General features: G+C 42.5%; 2 protein-coding genes across 2 annotated transcripts; both read right to left on the minus strand.

The window, feature by feature from the left end:
* Positions 1-1,095: 1,095 nt before the first annotated feature.
* On the minus strand, positions 1,096-6,682 carry LOC311435046 (retinol dehydrogenase 14-like). Its single transcript, XM_084515708.1, has 2 exons — positions 6,295-6,682; positions 1,096-2,620 (listed from the first exon to the last, which is right to left on the minus strand). The coding sequence occupies exons 1-2, from the start codon at positions 6,655-6,657 to the stop codon at positions 2,003-2,005; spliced, it is 981 nt and encodes a 326-aa protein (XP_084371834.1). The 5' UTR covers positions 6,658-6,682; the 3' UTR covers positions 1,096-2,002.
* A 5,229-nt stretch (positions 6,683-11,911) lies between these two features.
* Positions 11,912-19,067, minus strand: LOC311435045 (cytosolic 5'-nucleotidase 1B-like). Its single transcript, XM_084515707.1, has 6 exons — positions 18,839-19,067; positions 18,217-18,384; positions 15,286-15,415; positions 14,777-14,899; positions 13,882-14,066; positions 11,912-12,860 (listed from the first exon to the last, which is right to left on the minus strand). The coding sequence occupies exons 1-6, from the start codon at positions 18,962-18,964 to the stop codon at positions 12,522-12,524; spliced, it is 1,071 nt and encodes a 356-aa protein (XP_084371833.1). The 5' UTR covers positions 18,965-19,067; the 3' UTR covers positions 11,912-12,521.
* Between the last annotated feature and the right edge of the window lie 1,124 nt (positions 19,068-20,191).

Below are 20,191 nucleotides of genomic sequence, written 5' to 3' on the forward strand. Positions count from 1 at the left end.
AATGAAAAGCCCACCACAAAACCATGCTACTAAATTCTACATCTACACATTTCTTAAGACCTGTAGGGATGGTGACTCAACCACTTCCCTGGGCAGCCTGTTCCAATGCCAAACAACCCTTTCAGTGAAGATATTTCTCCTAAAACCCAACCTAAATCACCCCTGGCACAACTTGAGGCCATTTCTCCTCATCTTATCACTTGGTGGTTGGGAGAAGAGCCCAATCCCCACCTCACTACAGGAACTACATCCTTCAATGTAATTGCAAAGTACAATGAGGTGTGTCCTGAGCCTTCTTTTCTGAACCGCAAAGTCCAGAGCAGAACAGTAGAACCTTCTCTCTGCATGTTACCTGTTTCCCTCTGGCATTACTTGAGAACTTTGATCAACGCTCAAGAAAATGTTTTGACAGCACACCCATCTCTACACTTTGCCTTACAGTGAGCAGTACAAACCTCAGCATGTTACAGGATCTTAGAAACGTGCTCAGTTTCATAGCGTGTGTTGTGGTTTTCTGGAACGCCACCTTCCTCCCCCACCCACGCCACTGGCCCAGAGCAGAACCATGCTGGCAAAGGGCTAGGACATGTAAGGCCACTGCCCTGTGCAGAAGCTCCAGCAGGGTAAGACCCTGAGTAAACAACCAGAGATAAGATCTCAACAACTGGGTTGCTACATGATCTGATGTGTATTTACAGGTAAGTAAAAAGGGTCTATTAAATATGTCATGTATTATTAATATCGGTTTCCTTGAATAATATTTATCAAGATAAATCACTCCACTTCATTCTTCCATATTCTATATACTCTGAATTACCTGCTAGACCAGTTTATTTAAAAAAAGTCATAAATGTCAGTATGAACCCATTAATTATATGAATTTCCTCCTCCCCCCCCTCCAAAAAAATAAATTCATTATAGCTTCATGTAATATCTTTTTTTTTTTTTTAATTTATTCAAAGTTCATTTTATTTCTAACTCTATGCAGCAGAGGGTCCCTAAACTGACACAGGTGAATCTTCTACCTTTGAAACAAAGCTACTGCATCAAGACCAGTGGTTGTATCTTCCACAATGAACGAATAAGTGCTAACTCTTTTATTTTAAAAGATTTTTTATTAAAGATTCATTAAACTGTATTAGACATTTTTTTCTAATCTCATTACCAAGTTAAAGTGCCATCAGTAAAGCCAAACACACAGCAAGAAACATATTCTCTTCCGTTTATCTGGTTGAAGTCTTGTGAACTTTGCATGGACACAACTCATGACATGCAAAGCCCTATCGAGACCACAAGACATGTCAACTACATTTTTAATGAAATGTAAGCAGTCCATGTATCAAGAAATAGCCAGTTCATCATACGTGAAAATAAAAGTACAGCTTGTACAACAGTGAATGGCAGTTACAGTACTCGAAAAAAAGCCAACTTTGTGCTTCACAGCTAAACTGTATACATCTTAATAATTTTGTTCACTGAAGCATTTGGCTAATGACAAGTCTTTGAATGGCACTCAGGCCTAATGATTACAGTGCAAGATACCAGTAAAACTGTTTACTCCAGTTTTTGCTGTAATGGCTCAAAAAGACTAAAATCTTAGTGTTAGGATCTCTTCTTAAAACTGTTTTACAGGAAAAGCATTTCACCATCAACACCCTGCATTGCCCAGTCTGACTACAAAGTAGTAGAACATGACAAATAGGCATATACACTGCAAAACACAGTTCTGTTTAATATTTATTTGTAGAACATGAATTTCTGAACAGATTTAACCAGAAATATTCACACCCTCAAACTTTATTGAAGATTTTTTTTGAAAGACTGCACCCATTAAATAAAGGTTATTCTTTGTTTCGAAACAGAGTTCCAGCATAAATCACTCCTCTATTAAATAATTCTGAGCATTAACCTGTGTTTCCACAGTATTTAAAGTGAGAATTACACCCTTCCAAATACATATTGCATAGTTATCTGCATTCCTTTTTAGCAGATACCCCAGCACTTATTTCAATAATCCAACCATCACTTCACTGATATCCCACAACTTTCTTGCAACCAAGTCATCCATGGCTTTGGGCAGGAGTTCCTCCTCTTTGCAGTCCCCAAAGTATTTCCCTGACACACCTTCAACCTCAGGAGAAGAGGCCAAATAAATAGAAGTTTGGGCTCCTTCCAGAGGTGTTTTGAAGAAAGCCCACGACACCAAATTGAACAGGGGTTTTGCCAGCAAAGGAATATTCACATGCCTGCCTAAATTTGTTCTGACAATCCCAGGATGAAGCGAATTTACAGTGACTCCTGTCCCTTCCAATCGACGTGCTAGCTCCCTTGCAAATAATATATTAGCCAGTTTACTCCGGCTATAACAAAAGCTTTTATTGTAACTTATTTCACTGTTCAAGTCTTCAAAGTTGATCTCTCCGTATTTGTAAAGCTTTGAGGATACTACCACAATCCTGCTTGGAGCAGAATTTTTGAGGAGGCCCAGAAGAAGGTTGGTAAGTAAGAAGTGACCCAAGTGGTTTACGCCGAATTGCATCTCAAAACCATCCTCTGTCTTCATGTATGGACACTGGAATATCCCTGCATTATTTATCAGAACATCCAGCCTTGGCTCTTCCTTTAAATAGGAAAGAAAAACATCATTCAGTTTTATAATGCAAAGCATACTATTATGCTTAATATTTCTCATTAGACACCATTAGAGGGAAATAACTTAATTTCTAGTTCTCTAAATTGCAACTTTCCAATAGTCCCTAAATTGTTAGTGAAAAAAAAAAAAAAAAAAAAAGAGCTACCACTAAACCAAACATTTGACTCCAGCAGGATGCAGGTACATGAAAGCAGGTCTGTTCAACTTTTAATGTGTGCAGACAACACAACATCTGTTTCTCCGGGAACAGCTTTCTATAGGAATTCAGTGGTATTTTATCTTTGTGATGCATTTTGTTTTCCTCTAAAAAAGTAACCTCCTTATTATACTTGGAAAAGTAGACACATTCATGCATGATAACTGTTTATGACAAACCTCAGCCACAGGCAAGGGTTCTACCACAAAAGTTATACAGATATAGAACAAAAAGCATTATCTCAAAGAACTAACGTCACTGTTGAAGAGAACCTGTCATATTGCAAGCCCATCATCTCACTGGGAAGATGTAATGAAAAAATTTGAAAAACAACGTTCTCATGATTTTAAACACTATCTCATTCGAATATATTTCATTGCGCTGCTTGGTGCAAATTACAGAGCAGAACTCATGATAGAAGAGCAACATTCATGATTCTAACTGAGCAGGTTTCATACAATGATTTATTTAATAGGTAAACTCAAGAAATGTCTACGGGACTGAAGCTTCAAATTTTTATGATATGCTCAGCACATGCTGCTTGATGGATCAGTATTCTGGTTCAGACTGAGAGCAATCAATCAGGAAATCAGTCGCATCAGGAAATATAAGTAATTAGCACAGGAAGTGGTGAGGATAATTCAAACGTACATTATATACTTCATGTTCCAGGATCCACTCAAAAACTGAAAGCTTTCCAAATTAACCAAAACAATTAATTCTTCAAAAAATACAGGTTAAACTAAGCTGCCCAAATAACCTCTGAATTCAGCGATTTCACCAATGTCTGAAGTGTCACAGGAAACTTATGTTTACATGACTCAGATGCAAAAGTATTAATTTGCCTAACACAAAAAGCAGCGTGAGTTTTCTTTGCTGCTAATTCTTTAAAACTAACGTAGGCAAGCACAGATCACTTCAGGTCATTTTGATGATAAAAATAGAGAATCTCAAGACAAATTTTATACCATTTGCCTTTTATTTGACTATCATTTGGCGGCAAAGATACAGAGAACAAAACACAAATTTTCACTTGGCATTCAATTAATGATGGCTGGCATTTGACATCACAAAACATCAAGTAATTCAGCCTCCGGTTTCTGCAGAACTTCATGTTTCTCAGTGTTTCACATAATTACAAAATCATGATTTGAAGAGCATCAAACACAATTCTCCTCACCCAAAGGGACATAATGGTATCTATCACTAAGCAAGAGAAGAACTGAACAAGTGTCTCACTGCAGATTTGCTGACTGAAGCATTACTTCCTTTAGAGAACATTGTTTTAGAAACTTTTCACACCACCTGACCAGAGGATTCATTTCACAAGAATTAACACTGCAAGAAGGACTTCCACTTGTGTTATTTTCTGAGTCTCCTAAATTTAATAATCTAGAGTAATGTGATTAAAAAAAAAAAAAAGCACGCCAAGCAGGCAGCTACCATGACCAAGAACATCAGAGAGTACAAAACATTGCTTTGACAGGCAGTGCTATTCTTTGTGGCTTCTGAGCTTGCTTCCATTTTCTGCATTTTTCCATGGAGCCCTCCAACATATCCAAGTCATTTTTTTGCAATGAGGCTAAGGAGTGAAAGACGTAATCTCGCAGTTTTGGAATGGAAAGCTCCCACAAAGTTAGGCTGCGGGAGTGCACTGTTCCCCCATCCTGACAATATTTAAGCCTTTTCACCCCCATCCTGATGATCTTTAAATATTCTTCATCTCAAAACACACAAACAACACAAAAATATCCCCATCAACCAAACAACCAAAGGAAAAAAACAAAACAAAAAAAAACCACAACCAACTCAACTCCAAAAAGCAGACACAGGTTCACAGAAGACAAATAAGGTGAACTTGAATGTAACAGCTTCTTGAACTCACATTCCTTGTTATTCAGCTGCTTTGGGGATTATTTTGAAAATAAAACTTAAAATGCACCTGAGAGCTGCACTCTGCAAATACATTTACTCTCTCTTTCACTATCCATTTCTCATTTACAGGCATTTTTACTGGCTTTACCAATGAAGAATGGATAATAAATTTACATTTTTGGATATTCTGTACTACAGAAGATATAATTTTATAGGTTAAACAGTAAGTTTCTGGTCTAGTGTTTTGTATCATTTTGTATATATGCCTATTTTCACAAAATACTGAAGTAACATTAGAGCTTGTAACTAGATTTATATATACGATTACATATGATTACACAGAGCTCCACCAGAGCTCTTTTGACTTTTTTGGATATTTAAGTTTTACAACAGCTCTTTGAAAGTCAATACAATGTAGTCTCTCTCCATTTTCATTTCTCACAACTGCACTTGAGCATCTTTCAATAAGCAACTCAATAAGCAGTGCACCACGTGGCAGAACTGACTATGCGTGGTTTCCCACAACCTTGTGTCTCATGGTTTGCACTGCTAGATGTGATAAGAGTCTCAGCTGAAGCTTTTCATTGGAGTGGAATGGCTCTAATGGTGCCTCCCAGTACTCTCTGGTGTCTAATTGTACTGTTGAACTCATACTGCAACATTTCCATCAGGAGAACTGACTGGATGTCTCTGATCTTAAACTTTTCTTTTTTTTTTTTTTTTTCTTCCAGGAAATTTGGAGAAAATATATATATTACAAAACATCTAACCACTAAACTCAGCTACTGTTGGCAAGAGATGCAAAATGTGTGGGAGTCTGGTGTTGCTGAGAAGACAGCAGGATGGACGCAGTTGCGAGCAGTTCACTCATGAACCTTTACTGCTATGGGGACAAGGCTATGCTGTAATGTCAACTTAAAGGCAAATTAGTTCAGAACAGAAAAGCAGAGAAAAGGGAATGTTTTACGTTTCTCATAAAATAAAAAGTTTCATTTGCAGTACTAGAACAGCCTGAACAAATACGAATCACAGAATGGCTTGGGTTGGAAGGGACCCCTAAAATCATCCAGTTTTAACCCCCTGCCATGGGCAGGGACTCCACCCACTAGATCAGGTTGCCCAGGGCCTCATCCAACCTGGATGATACCTCCAGGGACGGGGTATCCACAGCTTCTCTGGGCAACCTGTTCCAGTGCCTCAGCACCCTCACAGTGAAGAATTTCTTCCTGATGTCTACTTTAACCTGACCCTCTTTTAGCTTAATACCATTCTTCCTTGTCCTGTCATTGTCTGACTGAGCAAAGAGTCACTCCCCATCTTTTTCATAAGCCCCCTTTAAGTCCTGAAAAGCTGCAATAAGGTCACCCCGGCGCCTTCTCTTCTCCAGGCCGCACATCCCCAGCTCTCTCTGCCTTTATTCATAGCAGAGGTGCTCCGGCCACGACCTTTAAGCTTCGAGCAGCCAGCACAGCACGTCCCACTTATTTACACCACCCCGCACCCCCGGGCCGAGTGCGGGCAGGCGGGGGAGGTGGGGGGGGCTCCCCTCTACCCCCGGCAGGGCCCGTACCTGGAGGACCTGTCGGCAGAAGTCCCGCACGGAGCTGAGCGAGGCCAGGTCGAGCTGCCGGACCACCAGCTCCCCGCCGCCCTCGGCCGCCTCCCGCTCGCCCAGCTCGGCTCGGATCTCGCTGGCCGCCCGTTCCGCCCGCGCCCGGTCCCGGCAGCCCATGATGACCCGGGCCTTCATCCGCAGCAGCTCGGCGGCCACCGCCCGGCCCAGCCCGCTGTTGGCCCCGGTGATGATCACCGTCTTGCCCCGCATGGAGGCCCCGGAGCCGGCGCCGGGCCGGGCCGCGGGCCGCAGCCAGCGCCAAGCTGCCAGCAGCAGGCCCCCGCCCAGCACCGCCGCCGCCGCTACCGCCGCGGCCATGGGAGCGGGCCCCGCGTTAGGCTCGGCCGGCCGCGCCGCTGGGCATTGTGGGGGTTGTAGTCCTGCAGGGGCTTGGTGAGCCCTGAAACCACCCGGGACTATGGCGGAATATCCCGAGGTGGAGGGATAGTCGAGTTCAGCTCACGCCTGCCCGCAGGGAGTTAAACACTTCTTCTGAGAGGGCTCCCAGGAGCGGCAATGCCACCACCGCTTTTAGGAGAGCAGCAGCCTCTGCAAGTTTTTGGCCCAAGCCCCAAGCCCTCTCTCCCACCACTCGCAAGTGCCCACCATCTTCTGGAGAGTGACTGTGCCAGGCTTTCGCATGCCACCTGGCCTCTGTGCCAGTGAAATATTTTGTGCAAGTTCAATTTAGGCGCCCAAGTGCAGTGAGAGCCCCAGCCCACACTGCCTTCGAGATCAGATTCCTTTCTTAGGTATTTCAGCAGGTGCTGTAGTTCTGGATCAAGACATGTTGTGTGTCCAAGCGTTAAGACAGATGTCGGTACATGGCCAAACATGTCTTGCAACATCTGTGTTGCAAGCAGAAGGGATGGACCGGGTGGGGAAGTGTTACACAATTCTTCGTGGTGGTGGCTGCTCTGGCAGCTAGCCTAGGGTCTAAACATGCCAGCAAGCTGACAGGCTGACCTGCTGAACACTTGCTTCTAGGACCAGCTTCAGCTGAGTAATATCACCTAGGGGGTAGCCTATGGGAGGTAACCAACTTTTGTTGACTTCAGGTCCAGAGCTGTCTGTCCCATCCCAGTGTGGTGGAAGAGAGGCTGCTTGCAGAAGGTGTGAGTACATACACTCACTTACATACACCACATGCACATTCACTGGTCTCTTAAATACTAGTACAGGTTCTAAGTCTATCCAGTTCCTATACCCAGAGACTCAGGCACCAGCCCTGATGCTGGGTTTTCCCAGATACTGGTCTCTTCCTGTGTGGTGGCTTGTCCAACTAGAAGTATACTAGTGGTTCACATACAAATACTGAGGGGCCCTCAAACAGCCGGTCTCTCTGGTAGCTGCATCCAGACTGTCTCTATCCATTTGGCACCAGACCCTCAGGCCCCTCGGACCTGTGACCTTGCTCTCTGATGGCTGGCACTCAGATCTCTTGTCCTACTTACCAGCCGGTCCAACTGGAAGTTCCTTCATGGTCCACACACACATGCTCAGAACAAAGAGTGACCCGTAAAGAAAATAGAAACAGTATTTGTGAAGAAGATATGTCAGACTGCAGTGTTGAGGTACAAAATTTGGTCAAACATGTTGACCAAACACCTGATAACCTGTGACCAGTCCCTTTTATCCCTCTCTCCTTCTATTTTTTTCCATTTTGGCTCCTCACTCCACCTTGATTCCTCTCCCTCCCTTATTATTGCCACTTGCACTTACCATCTTATAATAAAATTTGTGCAGCCCCCAAATTCTCTCTACTCTCACCCACAATTTTCTTTCCACCTGCATCCCATAATAAACCCTTTACCCTTTTAGACAACAATTCTCCTTAGTCTGCATGGCATTTGAGCAAAAAATTATTTGCTTGGTTCATACTAGCAGGTTTCACACCAGGAATAATGGTTGAATCATTCACCTCTGATGACCTCAGGAGGAGCTGTGTGTTCTCTTATTCTGTGATTAGGTTAGTTGGGTTCCTTGGCCCTTCATTGTTCCTCTGATCCTTGCTGGATTTAATTTGATTAGATGTTAGATAACCTAACAGAGCCCTTCTGAGGAGCTGAAGCAGATTGCAGGTGACAAGGTTAGAATACAGGTTCCTCAAATGCAATTAAGATCTGAGAAAGACAAAGGGTGCTGTTGAAAAGCCTTAGAGCACTGATATTTGAACTGCTTCCTTGTTGCTGCACCGAGCCTGTCTGAATTTAAGAAGAGATTGGACTGTGCACTTAGGCACATGGTCTGAACTTTTGGGTAGACCTGTGCGGTGTCAAGAGTTGGACTTGATGATCCTTAAGGGTCCCTTCCAACTCAGGATATTCTATGATTCTATGATTCTACAAACGTGGTCATTACTTTCTCCTGGAAATGTAAAATGGCACTTGTAGTAACATTCTTTTAGCTAGGCTGTTCTCAGTAGTCACTGGAGTCTTACAAAGCTGTCAGATTGAGAGGCCGGCCTATCAAATTTAAATATTAAAGGATAGATAACTTTCATATCCTTACTGTGTTTTCAGAGATGAATGAATCTTGTTTCCCAGTGAGATGTTCTTCCATATGCTCTGCTCAGAGTAAATTATATCTTTGGAGGTGTTGGGGCCATGCTAATGATACTGCCTAGTGACCTTACAGCCAAGGACTGTGAGAGAGGGATGGTGGTTCTCAGTGAGGTGCCAAAATAAAAGAACTGGAAAATTTCCTGTGAGGATTCATCCTGTAAGAAATCCTAATGGATGTCAAGGATCCTGCCTGGGTCTATCATTGGCCAATTCAGCTTTCAGTGCAAGGATCATTCTACATAGGAGCTAACCGGTCATAGTGATCAGAAGCTGCTCATCAAAGCAGGGATGACATGTACATTCAGATGTCATTGGTTCCCAAAACTACTAAGCAAGGTAACTGAAAGTTATTTCTCTCCTAAAACATCCACCTGCTTCACTGCTTTCTCTACCCATCTATTGTGTTCAAGGAGATGGATGTGTTCTTTTCAGTAATACTTCAAGTCAGTGCAGATTACAGGTTCTTGCAGAGGCAGAGGAGCCCATGTGGAGGCACCTGAAGTACCAGTTGCCAGTTTCTTTTTCATGTGTCTATCATCCAGTGTTATAAACAAGCTGAGGCAGTACAGTCCAGAACCATAGGACTCTTCTCTATTCCCCCATTGAAAACTGCTGTGCTTTTAACTGTGACTTCATGGTTGAAATTCATGGTGTGAAATTCATGGTATCCTCATAAGCATGAGAAGCAAGTATTTTGTTCTGCTTTGGTTTGTTCTGTTGTGGTTTGGAGTGCAATTCTGGACAAGTCTCTGAGGTGTGTGCTTTCTTTTAGTCTACGTCTGCAAAACCAGAAATCCCTTTCCTTCAGTTCCTGTCCCATCCCATCCACCTTCAGAGAATTTTCTTGAAAAATTATTATTTTGGTCCACTAGTCAAAGTTGTGCCTTGGAGCTGGAGACGATGAGTAAAATGGGCAGAGACCATCTGGCAGGCCTGTGTCCCCAAATACCCAGGTCAGTCTAAAGAGGTACTTGCATGAAGAATGAGACACCATTAACCCAGAATGCTGTCAGCTGCATATGCAGCCACCATGCTTGGGGCACATACCTCACAATTAAAAGACAGTAAGTAATTTGAATACACATCTAAGTGCATTTTGGATAACTAAACTTAGGAGAAGTGACTGTGGACCTTGATGTGAACTTCTGGGTTTTAAAGCTGTTTTGAATTCTATGACTAAGAAACCTATTATATATTTCTATGACTAAGAAACCTATTATATATACGTGAACCTTTTCTCTATTTCTCTTCACACATGCTTCAGTGCTGTCAGGACTGACACTGCATGAGATAGCTCTCTATCACTGTGGTTGTACAGATCAAAGAAGATGAAAGAACTGGAAGCTCCTATGTCCTGGTCAGCATGTTTCATTTTTTGCTGTAGGTGGGTTGTTGATTGGAAATAAATTTAAGCAGAATAGACTAGATGATTCCAATTCCTATTTATTCAATATTTATTCATAGGAATAAATATTCATATTTATTCACATGCTCATCCTGTGAGGCATAAGACACTGACCTCCAGAGTCCCACAGGGATCAAGGATCCCATTAGCCCTTTTCAGTATTAAACTTCAGTTCCTATGTTCAGAGAAAGTCAAGTGCCAGCAACATGTGCACAGAATACATCCTTTATGGTTTTTTTGCACCCAACCATCACATCTATAGCTCCAACAATGCATGGGTGAAGAATGGTTGATCATGCTTTGCTTCAACAAGGCAGGGCTAGTCTTCCTGAAGTTTGTAGCCATGCTTTTGTGGTGAAATACAGATGCAATTTATACTAAACAGCTAAGGAATATTTTTGGATGTCTTGGAGAGCTGATTCTGAGCTCTCATACAAAAACATCTGTTAATAACTTTTTTATAATCTCCATTTGGCTAAGTAACTCTATCCCATCCTGGCAGACAATGACCAGGCTGCAGTTATTCTTTTCTTCCTCACCTCCTGGCTGGGCTATAGAAACGTGATATATTTTGGGCACAAAGCCTTTAACACTTATGAAATTCCAAGTACACCAGAACTCTGCAGTACATCCCATCAACAAGACAGGCTAGTGTGAATACATAAAAACCTTTCCAATGCTCCCTATTCAAGTTTCATACGGGATCAAGGCTTTCATCTTTGTTTTCAAAGAACGTTGGAAACAGTTCTTCTTTCAAAAAACTTTTCAAAGAAAAGAGCATTTAAAAGATTGCCTAGGTTTCTGGGAGGGAAACCACAATGAATGCAGTGAAGCTCTCTGCAATAACAGGGCAGTTCATCTGGACAGAAGACACCACACTTTCTCAGAGGCTAACATGAGATTCTGGAGTGAATTCCCTCAGGCACCACAGATCATCACAAAGCCTTCACCATCAGCTACTCCCACTGCAAAGCACATTCTTTTGGTTTTGTCTCTTCTGGTATAAATACACAGCAACAATGAAAATAAAGCAGGACACTTGTTCCACTGGGAAGGGAAAGAGAACAAACACCACCTGACAGATGTTAGCTGTGTCATTTGGAAGGCACTCAAATACGTGGATGACACTGAGATACAAGAACTCAGCACAAAAGAGGTAGGATAGACATATGGTGTAATTTTACCCAAATTCATGTTGCAACAGAAACCTGTCCCCTGGAAATTCATCCAAGGTTGCCAAACTTAGTTGATGCAGATCGCAGAACAGCTGTAAAACCTAAATGAATCTAGCTAAGAAACAAGTAGTTCCATCAACAGTGGTATTTCAGTGTAGATCCTCTGTTGTTATAAAGGTATGCTCTAATGCTTCATTCTTTGCCTCAGTCAAGATACTCATAGCATCTCTGACTTCTTCCCAGCTCTATATTTACTTAAAATCTGTTAGAATTTAAGTGTCTTTGAGACCTCTCACTCTTATGGGCTGAAAGCAGTCAGTTCTGGTTCTACCTACCTCAGAGAGGGAAGAGGCAGAGAGATACTGATCACACAAATTCATTTTGCATAGGAAATTATACTCAAATTTCTACATAGACAAATGACAATGTTCTGTAAAGCCAGCTTTATTACAGTAGGAAAACAATATAGAAAAATAAAGGGTTCCTGTAAACAATATCAAATAAGCTAACATTTCACTGGAGACCCATAGTAGCTGAAACATCATGGCAACAAAACTACTGAATACATATCTAACAGGGAAAGAAACAACAACAGGTAACAACATACAGGCAAACTGTGCTTTTGGTAATTTCAGAAATAAACAGTAAGGGCTATATATGCAGCATGTGTTTTCTTATAAATTACCCGTCAGCAGCTTTTTAGAGAAAATATAACTGCTCTGTCTCTCAAAATATGTTTCAAACTATAAAACCAGTACAAACCAGTACAAATCTTTCTGTAGTATCAAAAACACAGTGTTGTATCCAGACAGGTAAACAAACAAACCAAAAACCCTAAACTGCTTTAGAGTGCTATTAAAATAACTCTATTAAAAACTGAACAATATTAAAAAATATTTCCTCTAGAGGTTGTTCTAGCCAGAAGTCAAATCTTTCAACAAAGTGCTTATAGTACACAAATAGAGGTTTTCAGAAAGAGCTATTGGTATATTAGAGGCTGGCTGCATCAAGAACCTTATCTTTGATGGTGCCATCCAGTCACGCAGACTTATGGTATTTCTGAGCAATGCCATAGGGAACATGTGCAGCTATGGTGCCTAACTTCTGCGCTCCTTCGATGTGAAACATCTGGTCATCAAAGAAAATGTGAGGACGTATTTTCACCAGGATCGGTCCCTTAGGAGCTCCTGCTAAGAACAGCGCCTCATCAATCTCCAGACCCCAGCTACGAAGAGTCTTCAGGACTCGGGCTCCAGAACTTGCTGCACTTCTGGCTGTGACAAGGAAGGTCCTTATTGGACAATTTAATCGTTCATTTTTTGCATAGAACTTCTTCTGGAGTTTCCCTAGGTCTTCCAGAAAGCCCTTCAAAGGACCCTGAATACAAAATACCAGAAGCATAATAAATATTTTCCCACAGTTCTCAAAGTCATCCCTGTGCTTTCTTCCAGATTGCCAGTTACAAACAAAATTCTTTCCTTAATGCTATGATAAATGTAGCAATCTCTGTATGAACTATTTCTAAGTGGGTCTGCACACACTACGAATTGGAAAAAAGTTAAAACCATAATCCTACATGGTGTGATCAGTAGGAAACCAATTCTCATTACTTAAAAGATCTTTACAATATAGAGCTTACAAGAACTCTCACATTATAAAGTTAAAACTACAGTCATTAATACTATATTCTTTGAAAGCACTGAACTCATTTTCCTATGATCCACAAGGTGCAATCAGTTGCCTGTACAAAACACAACAGCAGACCTAATTACATATGTCACCAATGTCATTACAGATTAATGACATTACACCCTGATTAAAAGTAGTAAATAATATTTAGTGTCAACTTGCAATATATTGCACTGTCCAGTACTTCCAATAGATCAAGGTTTTATTCTTGATTTATACCATTGTTAACAATAGTAGCGGAGGCATTTTATTTTAAGCTAATTTTAAAATTTTTGTGTTTTTTAGACAAATGTCATAGTTCTACTTGAGAATAAGCAGAAATATCACCTCACTTCAGCAACTTTAGTATCCCAGTGTTTGAAATTAACATTACCTACACAACATAATTAAAAAAATCGAGGAAATTGGTAGCAATCTTTCCTTTTTATAATGAATATAATTAGAATATAACTGTAAGCCACTGTCTCATATATGCAGTTTTTCTCAGTGAAGTGAGAGATCTGATGAAAGGGCTGCCTTACTGGCCTCTTTTGTGTCAAACACACATTTTAAAGATTATCCTTGAAAAAGGACGTAAATAGGGCAATGAAATGATAATTCAGCTTCCACGATGATTAATGCATACACTCTGGGGAAACTGGAGAAAGACAGCAGTAATAAGAATTTAAAAAAAATGTTTTGAAAACTCTTTGATTTAAGAAGTACAAACCTGTGCAAGAGGCTTATTCTCATTCAGCTGTTCATGTTCAAAAAATTTATCTAATCCTTGCTCTTTGACAATCTGTTCTGATTCATCAGAAAAGAGAACTGCATCCCCGTCGAATGCCACCCTCAGCTGTGTATCCGAATAAGCGACATCCTTGTTGGCAGTGAACATCGTAGCTGATGCAATGCCTGAAAGTGTATCAGAGAACTTCAGTTGGCAAGTCCTGCAAAGTCATTCATAAAGTGACCAGTAGTTTAGTTCTAACAGTTTATTTGTGGGTTTATTTGTGATGACCTTTTCACACAGGGAGCAGAAACCATCCCTGAAGTTGTTTTGTAATGGCTGTTCTCTAACACATCTGCATGGAAGCTGTCCTATTGGCATAGCTTCTTAGACATGCTTATTTCCAGTTCCATGTAACCCACAAACCTGGTCCCCAAGGTGTACTACAAATGAGACAAAGCATGAAATTCCAATAAGACTGTAAAGTCAAACTATTTTTTTTTTCTTCTTGTAGAACACAGAAGTCAGCTTTTGTAACTCCTATCAAACAGATGACTCAACTCAAACAGATGTTGAATAGGGAGTGACAAACCAGTGCACACAGGAATTCACTTCCTGTACAATGGCAGCATGGGAGGAGACAGAAAGGTGCGACAGAGGTAGAGGCTGATAAAGATATCATTATCAGCAAGCTGAAAGGTCAGAGGGGAAAAATGCAGAGAAATAACCTGATGTTATCTGATTAGGTAACAGTACAAAGTTAGTGGCATGCACAGCAGTGGCGTTCTGACTGATGAAGTGGCACTACTTTCTGTGAGAGACACACCATTACTAGATTTGTTTTTAACAAGACCAGATGAAAGAAAACAAACAAACAAAAAAGGATGATTCAAACCTGCTTCTATAGCTTCTTGCACTTTTTCAGAGTCTGCTGAGAGGTATAGGTTGGTAAGATAAGCAGTCAGGTAACCAATAGGGCTTTTTCCTCCCGTCATGCAGAAGCGTTCAATTGTTAAGCCTAAAACAAGAACAGCACAACAAGGTTGACTCCACCTTAACACTACAAACCTGGAAAATGAAGCTGTGAAGAACAACACTAGCCTACAACTGACAGTAAGCTTAAAAAAGACAATCCTGTTCACTGCAATTTCAACAAGTTACACACTTAAACCAACTATGATTGATCAGTCCTTCCTCCCTGAGAATTTCATACCAAATCCCTCTATGACAGCAGAGGGGATATCTCACATACTATGACACACAAAAATAAATATCATCTCCCAAGGAATGGGTCTCTATATCAAAGAAGCTGCTTTTACTAAAGTCAGAACAGGATAAATAAAATCACTGCATTTCATTATATAACCACAGGGAGTTCTACAAAGTAGTATTTATTTTACTTACCATAGTGATTAATGCTGTTTATAAGCCTCACTCCCACTTGGGCATGGTTATTAGTCATCAGAACGATATCAAATCTTTCTTCATCATCAGGGTATAGCTCAAGAAGCCGGGCATTGACATGCTCCAATGCCTGCAGGTTAGAAATGTGGAAGTCAATAGACTAGTGGAATGTGCCTTCTTAATTGCTGTGGGTTTAGTGATAGGACTGTCTTGAAGGAGAATGAGAAATATCTGAATGTTTAACTTGCTGAACTTGTTTTCTTTCTTTCTGCTCTGTTGCTCCCAGCAACTGTTTGCCTGGGCTTATTTGAAGGGAATCAACTAAGTTTCTTTTCTTGAAAGTTACAGAATTTAACATTATAATGGAAATCCTTCTTCTTGGGACACCTTGATAATCTGGAATATATTAATGCACTGTTGAACATTTTCAGAATACATATTAATATTTGTGTATTATTATTTACTTTTTTTTTTTTAAGCTTAAGATGTTGAACTTGAATTTGTTCTACCTAACTGAACTCTCCCTCTGAATTGTTTTTGTTTTGTTTTGGATACCAAATACTTTTTTTCCCAGGAACCGAAAAGGTCTCTTTTTCAGAAATGTTCATGCTTCCTACTCATGATGCTTAATAAATTTAATAAAACATTGCTGGTGAATGGTAGTATCCAGAGATTTTCTTGTTCACTTAAAGATTGTTGCTGTGAAATCAAGGAGAAGGTATAAAGAGATTTGTATGTGCAACAGCTTGTTTCTCATGAACAAATGTGAATTTGGGACACATACTTATGCAAAGATTTCACTGGTGTCAGACTGTCCTTAAGAAACAAGTACCAAATCATATCCAGTCAAGCATGATTTCCTTGGAGATTTCTTACTGAATTACTGAATGAGACAGGTTTTGATTCATTCAAGATCTCTTTAAGCTAATAGACCAACACGCTATATTCACAGTCTGGCATTCTTCTTATTTCCTTGACCTTCCATCTGGTTGTCTCTCTGTATCCATCTTGTCTCAACTTATATTTAGAATTGTATCCTTTTGGAGTAAGACTTGCTTTTTGCTCTAGGTTTACAGACCTCTACTTTGGGAGCTTGGCCCTTGAATGGAATTCCTTGGGATTACGGCAATAAAGTCAACAATGAATCATCAAATGAATCCAGAACAGGCTGTTTTTCATTAAGGTGCATTAAAAAGCCAGACCAGTTGTTAAGAATTAAAATGTAGATTTTATAATTAAATTCTGGGAATCTCACTTTAAAAAGTAAGGCTATGTCATGTGGGACTTGGCTTAGGAGAACCGTGAGTGAGAGCCTGGTATAAGGCCTAGGAAAAAATCTCAGTATCTGGTCACAAACCCTTTGCATCACTTTTTTTCCTTTTGCTACTCTCTTCTAATACTCTAGAACACTGAGAATTTCTTCAAGTATTATAGATTAAGGGGGAGTGGAAGAGAGGAATGCCATTTTTTGTCCAAGTGCCTGTACAGTTCCCAGCCCAAGGAGATCCTGGCCTGTGATAAGGGTTCTTAAGTGCTACAAGCTTGAGATATAATGTATTTAAGTTATTATCTTAAGATCTCAGTAAAGGAATCCAAACAAAAAAAGATACTATTTCTGTAGGTTTTTTTGGTCTCCAAGTAGAAATAAGCATCCAACAAACTTGCACACCTAATTTTTTTTTTTCAAATCAGTCCCACTAAAACATGTGTTTCTCAAAATCATACATATTTTATTTTATTTTTTTCATTTTTGCTAAGCCAACCTGCTTTCCATGCCAGAGGCTGTTTGCCTTGGGCATTTCTCTTATCTTGTGCAATGACAGCAAAATATTCAATTTCACCTGTGCTTAAACCTTAACTCCCAACTGGGCGTCTATTGCTTTTGCTGGTCCTCAAGAACAATTTCCAGGATGAGAAAGAATAATAGAATGGTTTGGGTTGGAAAGGACCTTAAAAACCATCTAGTTCCAACTGCCTTGTCACAGGTAGGGACACCTCTCAACAGACCAGGTTGCCCAAAGCTCCATCCAGCCTGGCCTTGAACACTTCCAGGAATGGGGCATCCACAGCTTCTCTGGGCAACTTGTTCCAGTGCTTCACCACCCTCATAGTAAAGAATTTCTTATTATATCTAATCTAAACCTACCCTCTTTCAACTTAAAGCCACTACCCCTTGTCACTTCACTCCTGACAGAGAGTCCCTCCCTGGCTTTTCTGCAGCCCCCTTTAGGTAGAGGAAGGCCGCTGTAAAGTCTCTCGGGACACTTGTCTTCTCCAGACTGAACAACCCCAACTCCCTCAGCCTTTCTTCCTAGGAGAGGTGCTCCAGGTCTCTGATCATCCTCGTGACCCTCCTCTGGACTCATTCCAACAGTTCAGTACCCTTCTTATGTTGGGGGCCCCAGACCAGAATGCAGTGCCCTAGGTGGGGTCTCATGAGAAGAAAGCGAGGAAAAAAAAATAAAGCTGACAAAAAAATAAACCATTTCTGAATATAGTAAATCGTTCCCTGTTGAGCCAACACTGTCTTTAATCATAACTGTAAGTGGGACAAAAAAAAGTGAAATTGAAATTAGGAAGTAAGGGGTTTGTGTGTTGTTTTTTTTCCTTTCCTTTTTAGGGGAAGAGGTTGCAACATCCTTAAAACCATTTGGGGGCCTGTCTTAACTGAAAATGATCTTAAAAGGAAGGGGACACGCCGGGGGATGCTGCGGGAGGAGGGCAGTGAGAGTGCTACGAGCACCCACAGTGTCAGGCTGCTGCGCTGAGGATGCCGATTTCAGACTCCCCGGCCAAGGCGTGCTCACCGCTAGGGGAACGTTTCCCAGGGGCAGGATTATCCCCGTCCTAAGAAGGCTCCGGGCTCCTCCTCTTCCCGAAATTCGGCCTCGCAGCATCCTCAGCACCCGCCTCCCGAGCCTGACGGCGTACCTTAACGAAGTGGAAAGCCGGCCCAGGCTTGAGGGTGACGTTCTCGTTCTGCTGCTGGTACTCCACGTACTTCTCTACCCCTTGCTCCTCGTAGATCCGACGCTCCTCCACCAGGTCGAAGAGAGCTCGGGACGACACGGCCACGGTGATGGCGTGCTGGGGCTTGGGCTGCCGAGCGAGAGGAGGGTAGCGCCGGCACCCCCAGACCCAACACCCTAGCTTCGTCCTCCCCCCAAGTCCCGGCACCCCCACAAACCCCAGCATTCCTCCCCCCCCCCCGCCCCCCTAAATCCTGGCATCCCCACCCCACAGCCCTGCCCCTCCCCCTAAGCGCCGGCACCCCACTAAAGTCCCGACACATTTCTAGCCCCGTGTCCCCCCCCAAGCCCCGAGTCCCCTCCCCAGGCCCCGTCCTCCTCCCTCCAAGGCCCGGCATCCGCCCTTCCAGCCCCGGCATCCCCCTCCAAGTCCTGGCATCCCTCCCAACAAAAAAAAAAGCCCCTTCATCACCCCTCCAGCCCCGTCCTCCCCACCCTACGCCTCTTCCTCCCCCCCCTTCCAGTCCCGTCCAAGCCCCTTCCAGCCCTACCCCCTCCCCAATCCCCATCCCTCCCGCTCTCACCGGCCGGGGTTTTTTGGAGACCAGGTTGTCATAAAACGCCTTGGCCGCCGCCCAGTCCCTCTCGGCCTCCTGCAGCCGGGCCTCCTGCAGCCCGGCCTCCTCCTCCTCCGGCCCGGAGCCGCTCATGGCTCCCGGGGTCGGGGCAGCGCCGAGCGGGCGCGGCCGGAGCCCAGGACCGGGAAGCGGCGGAGGCCGCTCCGCCCCGCTCGGGCAGCTGGAAGGAGGCCGGGTTGTGGCTTTCCCTTTCGCTCAGTGTCGGGCACGGCCCTCCCCCGGCACGGCATGGCACGGCACGGCCCCGGAGCACCCGCCCTGTGGGTCAGCAGGGCCGCCGCGTCTCGCCTCATCGCGCCCTCCCTGCCCCACGCTGCAAGATGCTGTTAGAAGCCAGCCTCCTATACCCACAGCGCTCTCAGATTTATTATTTCGATTCTGTGGTTTAATTGCTTTAATATCAGCAGCAGGAAATTTGTAGGAGATTCCTTAAAAAACATAGTGATAATGTTTCTGGGCGTCAAAACGGGATGGTTGGCGATGGCTTGGGGTCCACTGTTCCATACAACAAAGCTGAAAGCACCTCTTAAAAACAGTAATCTTATAGTGTTTTGTTCAAAGTCAGTGTGCACAACGAACTTCTATTCTGGCAGGTGAATTGGGCGGTCCTAAAAACCAGAATCCCACACAAGGGTACTTACGTAATATGGGCTGCTTATCTACTACATACCTCTAAAATGTTTCTGGCTTGTCTGAACCACAGCAAAATCCCCCCAAACTGAGGAGCTGGAGGTGCTAACGGGAAATGAGGAAGGAAGTGTTTTTTCTCCTTGGCTTGTATGGGGTCTGGCTCAGCAGACCCACAGCCTTTGCTGCTGCTCGTAGCCAGTGACTCAGTGTCTCAGTGGCAAGGGAAACCCTAAATATCACTTCTGACCCTGACTGTTGCATAATCTTCAGCAAATTACATCAAGTCTTTCTGCCTCCATGCATTCTCCAAAAGGCATAATTATTTCTGCTACTTTAATTTCTTTCTTTATTTTTAAATGTGGTTTCCCAGTGACAGGAGGCTTATGTGATTATACCATCTGTCCATCACTCCCTAGTGATGTCCAGTTCCAAATGAATTTGACGGAAGGATTAAGATCTCAGAGAGATTTAAATTCCTAAATCATTTAATGACCATCAACAGCATCATGCGATTTGTTGCCCTACTGTTGGAAAAGGCTGTACTGCAAAGGCAACATATTTATCTCCTTGTTCTTCTACTATATAATAGCAAATTAATGCTCCCTGTCTGTCTGCCTTCTCCAAATCTTTGCCCTGCTGAACAGGGAGGGTTCTGGAAGCAGGGAAGTG

This window comes from Aythya ferina, assembly GCF_964211825.1.
Source record: "Aythya ferina genome assembly, chromosome: 3".
Lineage (NCBI taxonomy): Eukaryota > Metazoa > Chordata > Aves > Anseriformes > Anatidae > Aythya > Aythya ferina.

Excerpts from the sequence above, each read along its gene's own strand:
- LOC311435046 (XM_084515708.1), bottom strand. The coding sequence starts at position 6,657 with ATGGCCGCGGCGGTAGCGGCGGCGGCGGTGCTGGGCGGGGGCCTGCTG. Across the intron at positions 2,621-6,294 it reads TCTGCCGACAGGTCCTCCAG|GAAGAGCCAAGGCTGGATGT; the intron begins GTACGGGCCCTG and ends TCCTATTTAAAG.
- LOC311435045 (XM_084515707.1), bottom strand. The coding sequence starts at position 18,964 with ATGAGCGGCTCCGGGCCGGAGGAGGAGGAGGCCGGGCTGCAGGAGGCC. Across the intron at positions 18,385-18,838 it reads TCTCCAAAAAACCCCGGCCG|CCCAAGCCCCAGCACGCCAT; the intron begins GTGAGAGCGGGA and ends CTCGCTCGGCAG. Across the intron at positions 14,067-14,776 it reads GCAAGAAGCTATAGAAGCAG|GCATTGCATCAGCTACGATG; the intron begins GTTTGAATCATC and ends ATACACTTTCAG.